General features: G+C 35.5%; 1 protein-coding gene and 1 long non-coding RNA gene across 2 annotated transcripts in view; one reads left to right on the top strand and one right to left on the bottom strand.

The window, feature by feature from the left end:
- Positions 1 to 810, bottom strand: part of LOC106778733 — a 1,947-nt gene extending 1,137 nt beyond the window's left edge. The window contains exon 1 of the long non-coding RNA XR_001377097.2: positions 516 to 810. This is a non-coding gene — a long non-coding RNA (uncharacterized LOC106778733). The remainder of the gene's footprint in view (positions 1 to 515) is intronic.
- A 318-nt stretch (positions 811 to 1,128) lies between these two features.
- Positions 1,129 to 5,719, top strand: LOC106778734 (ATP sulfurylase 2). Its single transcript, XM_014666720.2, has 5 exons — positions 1,129 to 2,030; positions 3,315 to 3,720; positions 3,895 to 4,155; positions 4,587 to 4,673; positions 5,117 to 5,719. Exons 1-5 carry the CDS (start codon positions 1,456 to 1,458, stop codon positions 5,249 to 5,251), a joined length of 1,464 nt encoding a protein of 487 aa, XP_014522206.1. The 5' UTR covers positions 1,129 to 1,455; the 3' UTR covers positions 5,252 to 5,719.
- Positions 5,720 to 7,392: the final 1,673 nt, after the last annotated feature.

Below are 7,392 nucleotides of genomic sequence, written 5' to 3' on the forward strand. Positions count from 1 at the left end.
AAATAAATAAAATAAAAACATTGGGGATATAAGAAGTAAATTCTTATCCTTCCAAAATTACAAGAAAGTAAATCGGCATAAAGTAAATAAATAAAATAAAAATATTGGGGATATAAGAATTAAATTCTTATCCTTCCAATATTGCAAGAAAATAAATAGGCATAAAGTAAATAAATAAAATAAAAATATTGGGGATATAAGAATTAAATTCTTATCCTTCCAAAATTACAAGAAAATAAATGTAAATAAATAAAAACGTAAAGAAATAATAATATATTGGGGAAATAAGAAGTTGAATTCGGCAGAGCCCGTTAGACAACTTCTCATCCTTCCATAATCATAACAACAACAAATGATAATCATAAATTAACACAACAAAATAGAATCAATTCACATAATTAATAGATANAGGTATCATCACAGAAGCAATTTCACAGTCAACACATAAATAAAAATAATAATTCCATATATCAAACAAGAACATANAAAAAAAACACAAGGATAGNTCCCCTTACCTCTATCCCAGACTTAATCTCTTGCTCAGAACTTGTTTTAGAATCTTCCAGAGTCTCCNCTTTCCAACAGAATTTCCTCTCACTATCTCTTTCTCTCAAAATTCTAAGAGTTTTTGGTGTAAATTTTAGCCATCCCCCTTATGGCTATTTATAGTTAAAAAATTTTACTATTCAAATTATTTTTTTAATATTATTTATTGTTTTAATATTATTTTATTAATATTTTAATCACCAATTGTAAAACCACTTGCAAATCTTATCCTCTCCTTAATTATGCAACTTAGAGAATCTTATCCTCTCATTATTATTATTATTATTATTTTTTTTACTATTCACTATTCACTTTTTACTATTCACTTTTACTATTCAAAAATATTATCCTAATGTCACATGTTTATTATTATTATTATTATTATTATTATTATTTTCTTTATATTTTCTACCTTTAATATCATTACTACAAAAATTTATATTATTTATGAAAATTTTTCCTGGACTTTACAATATTTCTAAAAGTATTTAAGTCTAACATAGTAGTCTAACTTGTTTGTGTTCCTTGTCATTGTTTTAGTGAGCAGATGTACGAGTGATTGAACTTTGAGTTTGGTGCGGTTTGAACAATGAACGGTTCTACCTTGAGCTTTGAGGCTTTTAGTACAAATCATGGTCCCCAGTTGCAGCAGCAATGACTGCCACCATTTTCTCGTCCACACACTCAAAAAGGCATATGAACCCACTTGCGTGGCCTTATCACTCCAACATGTTCGCCATATTCATAGGTAGTGCTTGTCACTGAAACTGTGCCACACCATAATACCATAACACTCCTTGGTTTTGCTTCTGTGTTCCCCACGTTACACGCGTTCGTTTCTCACTTTCCCTTCTCTTCACAGCCTTACTTCTTTCTCTCTCCAACAACACTCCATTTTCCTTCTATAGCATGTCTCTAAGTCTTACCATCAAGCTACACTTGGCTTCATCTTCTTCCTCCCACCTCACCCTCAACACCCACCACCATCATGCAAAAAAGGTAACAACTTTCGAAACTTGTTGCTACAACGCCAAGATTCGCCCCAAGCCCATTTATAGCACCAACCCTTTGATCATCCCCGCGTGTAGAGTTAGGCCAAGAGTGCAGTGTGGTGCCATGGTCAAGAGTTCTCTGATAGACCCTGATGGGGGGGCATTGGTGGATCTTGTGGTGCCTGAGAGTGTGAGGGGTGCTAAGATCATTGAGGCCGAGACGTTGCCCAAGGTGCAGCTCACAAGGATTGATCTTGAGTGGGTGCATGTGGTGGGGGAAGGGTGGGCTAGTCCCTTGAGAGGGTTCATGAGGGAGGATGAGTATCTTCAGAGTTTGCATTTCAATTCCCTTAGGGTCAAGGATGGTTCTTTCGTGAACATGTCCCTTCCCATTGTGTTGGCCATTGATGACGAGACCAAAGGGAGAATTGGGTCCTCTTCGCATGTGGCGTTGCTGGGGCCTGATGGAGATTTTGTTGCAATTCTTCGAAGGTTAGTTAGTCTGATGGCGTTTTTTTGTTTCTGGTTGGTGTTGAATTTCTTGTTGATCGTTCAATTGTGGTGTTTTGTATGAATTTTGGTGGGATAGTTTAATGATTAAAATTGTGAAAGGAACAGATGCTATGAGTACTGTACCTCCATCTGAATCCCTAATGAGAAATTACCATTGCAGAAGGGGTTGGTTGAAGAAAATTTTTGAAACCCCCAAGAAAGGGGATTGGTCAGCTGCCACAAATATGCGCTGGTAGATGATTTGTGAACATTAATGTAAATGGCTATTGTAAAACTGAACAGTATGATTTACGGAAGGATGAGTGAAAGGTAACAGAAATTATATGGTGAACCATCTTAGTCAAATTAAAACTTTTTATCCTCAAATGTTAAAATGTTGAAATGCCAAACTTGCTGAGCTAGGATAGGAATTGCTTCCATCTTGATGCCCTGGTGCAGGTGGCAACAAACTGCAACTGGCATTGTGTTGTGGAGATATCACCTGTGTTTGAACTTGTTCACATACAGTGTGGCAATCCATTTCACTGTCTTTGGGGCATTAGTGAAGGAATTGGATGATGTGTGGAAAGGGAATTGGTCCTTAAAAAATGGCATGTTTCAATAGGGTTGAAAGTCCAAAAGTATCAAATGGTCTTGGAATGATTTCAAATAGGTGATCTGAAGTATCACTATCTAGTCTCCATTGTTTAGAGACATCAATTTGAGTTTGGAATGGTCTAGCTGATATGAAAGGTCTTAGCATCTGCTTCAAATTCCCGAAAGGCAAGAAAGTCTTGCTGAGCCTCCTCTCTTGCTACCAAGTTATGATGTGGCTCAGTTAAAATCTGAGATGACCAAAAATGGAACCAGTTCGTCTCACGAAGTCCTCCTCTTTATAAAATTATGTTGTCACAGTACCCTGTTAAAAACCAGATTGAGATCTACGTTCATTTTTTCTAACTGTCTGTAGGGAAAAGACTATCATGATGAGAAAATCTTGTCTGTGCAGGGGAGACCTTAAATAACTGCGTGAAAGACTTGATGAAAATTGTTAAGAAATATTGACCTATCCCAACTTCTTGTATTTTCATAAGTCTCACATTTTAGTACTTGGATGATTAATGTTCTCTTCAGTTTCAGTCTTCTGGTTTGTTTTAACTGTAAGCCATAAAGTTATTTTGTGATTTTATTTTGAAAATAAGATTGTTGAAGTACATTAGCTATGTAAGTAAATTTCTGTCATGGTCTCTCTTAGCTATGATTAACCATTAAGCTCCTATGCAGTGTTGAAATCTACAAGCATAACAAGGAAGAGAGAATAGCTAGAACTTGGGGATCCACTGCTCCTGGATTACCTTATGTTGAGGAGGTCATCACTAGAGCTGGAAATTGGCTTATTGGAGGAGATTTAGAAGTGCTGAAACCTATCAAATATAATGATGGTCTTGATGACTACAGGCTCTCTCCTAAACAACTCCGAGAGGAATTTGACAAGCGTGAAGCCGATGCAGTTTTTGCCTTCCAGTTAAGAAACCCTGTACACAATGGCCATGCCTTGTTAATGAATGATACTCGCAAACGCCTTCTAGAAATGGGCTACAAAAATCCAATTTTACTGCTTCATCCTCTTGGAGGATTCACAAAGGTTGATGATGTTCCCTTGGATGTTAGGATGGAGCAACACAGTAAGGTAATTCCTAGATTAACCGTAATGTTAATGTGAATGAGAATGTTCTGTATCAATGTATGCTCAGAAATGACCTTGGAAGTGATTGAACTGTTTTGAATTTTTAGAAATCTACTCATTTTGTTAATTCACAGTCCGTGGAATTTTATCCTCAAGTCTTTTTGTGTTTATGCTTAGGTCCTGGAAGATGGAGTTCTTGATCCCGAGACTACCATAGTTGCCATATTTCCATCGCCTATGCATTATGCTGGTCCAACTGAAGTACAGTGGCATGCCAAGGCACGCATAAACGCAGGTGCAAACTTCTATATTGTTGGTCGTGATCCAGCAGGTATGGGTCACCCAACTGAGAAAAGGGATTTGTATGACCCTGATCATGGAAAGAAGGTTCTTAGCATGGCTCCTGGTTTGGAGAAGCTTAACATTTTGCCATTCAGGGTAAGAAGTATTACTTTTACATGTTGCTATAGCTTCTTAATCCAGTGAGAGTTACTTTCTTTCAATGCTATCTTCTGCACCATGTTTTACTTAGTATTTTGTACTTAGTTTCTTTCAAGCGGACACTCAATTAAATCAAGTGATCGACTACTTAGTCATGCATACCATGACTTGTTTTTGGGATGAGAAATAACATTGTTTTGTTCATATTTATGTACAAAGTTGTTCACTTAAGCTTAATATACTAACTACAGTTATGATGCCGAATTGTTTGTTTTCTTCTGTGACTGTTTGGACCATAGATATATGTCTGATAATATATACTACCTACCATTATGATGTGGAATTGTTTGTTTTCTTCTGTGACTGTTTGGACCATAGATATATGTCTGATAATACCCGTTTTCTTGTATGCCATTTTTAAATTACAGGTAGCAGCTTATGACACTAAGGTTAATAAGATGGCATTTTTTGACCCAACCCGTGCTAAAGATTTCCTCTTTATTTCTGGAACCAAGGTATTTGATTCCCTGCCCTTCAATAAGATGTTTCAGGTTCTACAAACCTAAGTTTGATACTTGTCAACACTACTCATCATTGCATATTAGGATATTATTAGAAATCCAAATGTGAGATTGAGCAAGAATAAGCAAGATGAGCACTATATAAGAAAGAAGAGTTTTGGGTTGAAAGTAGTGTTTTAGTATCTTATATAGTTTTCTCATACTTGGTAAATATAAGGACTAAAACCGAAATTTGAAGTACTGAGAAATCAAAAGTATATTTTACTCATTATAACATGTTAATTGCAAGATATTGAGATGCTGTTTCTGTGAATAGAATCAAACTTTTACACTCCAATATCAAATGTATCATCAAGTTTGGTTTCTGAAATTCTTTGACAATTGAGCAACCGTTCTTTACAAATTTTCATGGTTTCTTTGTTGATTTATGTATGTAGATGCGGGCTTTTGCGAGAAGCGGAGAGAACCCACCAGAAGGTTTCATGTGCCCAAGTGGGTGGAATGTTCTTGTGAAGTACTATGAGAGTTTGCAGGCAGAAGAGCCATCTGAGCAGCCTGTGCTATCTACCTAGACATAACTAGAAGTAGAAGTTTAGCATGAATTGATTCCAAAGGGAGAGTGTTAAAAACACAGTTCTGGGAGTGCCAATTTTTGTGCCTGGTCTTCCAGCTTCATCATGATGAAGATTTAATCAATGCGCAAGCATATTTGAATTTTTTGTACTATATTGAATCATCTTTTTCTTCTGAAGTTACTATGACTGAGGAATTTGCTGTGGTGCATCAAGCATGATTGCAGATGTAGTCTTCTATCTGTAGACTCCTGTAAGACCAGTTTAATAAGGGTTATAGGGAAATTCAGCTCAGCCTTGGTGTTTATATCCATTATGGGAAACTGTTCATAACTGCAATTATGATCGCAACTTCAAGGATTTTGAAGTTTGTGATCATCATGATCGTAACTGTGCTGCATTATCTGTGTTTGTCAACAATTTTTCACAATATTAAAGATTGTGACCACAATTTAGATGAGTTAGAAATTTGCTGAGATGTGATTACTGGTATGTTACCGTGTTGGGCAAGTTTATCAAGATGTGATTTTATGATAGAAGAAAAGTTTAATAAGTTTGAAGTATTTCATAAATTTGTATGTTTTCAATTAAACTTTTGGTTTACGAGTATTCGAATTTTTTATTTTTAATTGAGTTTTTCTAATTTGATTTTTGCGTTATTATGAGACTTTTATTTTGTTTTCTTATTTTGTTTATTTATTTTATTTTTAGTAAAAAAAAAATGAGATTTTGTAAGTAATGTAAAATAATATTAAAGTTAGTGTAAAATGAATTAAAAGTGACTCTTATTATTTTTTATCCAAAATATGTTGATAATGAGATTGTTACGCTTTCATGATATTTCACATTATCAACTACACTAATCAGGAAACTTTCTCACATTTTTAAGTACGAATTCATTTAAAAAAAATAAATTTATTATGAAGCTTAATTAAATTTCAAATTAATTTTGTTATAATGCTGCATTTGTTAATTGCTGCTTTCTCAGTGTATCTTAGAGAGATAAAAAAGTCTAGGGAAACATAATTTGATATTTAACTAATTTCTTTCTGTAATTTTAGTTTATAATGCCAAAATTTTCTCTATTAATTACCTAATTTGGTCCCTGCCAAATTTGTGGGTTGGCTATTAAGTTTCTAAAGAAAAGTTCATGCATTTGGATTTTTGAAAATTTTCCTTTAAGTCAATATCAACCATTAAATTTATTAAATGACTTATTGACTTTTTTCTTGTAATGCCAAAGACCTTCTACAATAGCCTTAACATAATAATATATTAGAGATTGTGTATCTATCAGATATCAATTTCTTTTAACTAAAAGTGTGGATGAACTATTAGATGGCTAAAGCTTATCGTTGGATCTAAATAGGTAGCTAAGTCAGTAGGTTGAGTCAATTGAAGTGTGACCCATTTAGTTGAACTCATGGTCAACGAAATAAAACATTATAAATAAAACATTAATAATTATTTATTATTCACTTTCACATTAATTGAGATTTGAGCAAGGAGCTCTGAGCAATTACTGATTTGGATGTCAGAAAATCTTTTACAAAATTTTTCTCTTATGAGTGTTTGAAGGATCGAGGACAGTTACCAAGTATTAAAAGACGGGTGTCAAACAGTGAAGGGAACAAAGAGAGATCTTTTGCAAGATATATTTAGTCTTCAAAAAGGAAAATGATACTTTGACAAACGAGATTTGACAAATTTTTGACACCCACTACATGTCAGCGTGTCATTAGTTAGCCTTTAATAAAAAAAAAAATTCAAAAATGACGTGGACGGGCAGGGGCAGAAATTGGTTTAACATCCAATTTCCCAAATTGAAATTCATTTGAAGGATTTTGAGAAGGAAACCTAGAGAGAGAGAATGAAACCCTCACGAAACCCTCCCAGCCCTGTCTGTCGTCCCCCTTGCCACCGTCCACCGGAGGTCCACCCACAGCGGCGCCGGCGATCATCTTCTCCGCTCTTCCCACCGACCACCTTGGCGGCTCTTCACGCCAGTCATTCTTCCCGTAACGTACCCTCACGAAACCCTCCCAACCGTGAGTCGTTCCCCTTGCCACCGTCCACCGGAGGTCCACCCACAGCTGCGCCGGCGATCATCTTCTCCGGTCTTCCCACTCTTCACGCCGGTC

This window comes from Vigna radiata, unplaced genomic scaffold, assembly GCF_000741045.1.
Source record: "Vigna radiata var. radiata cultivar VC1973A unplaced genomic scaffold, Vradiata_ver6 scaffold_438, whole genome shotgun sequence".
In the NCBI taxonomy this organism is placed as follows: domain Eukaryota; kingdom Viridiplantae; phylum Streptophyta; class Magnoliopsida; order Fabales; family Fabaceae; genus Vigna; species Vigna radiata.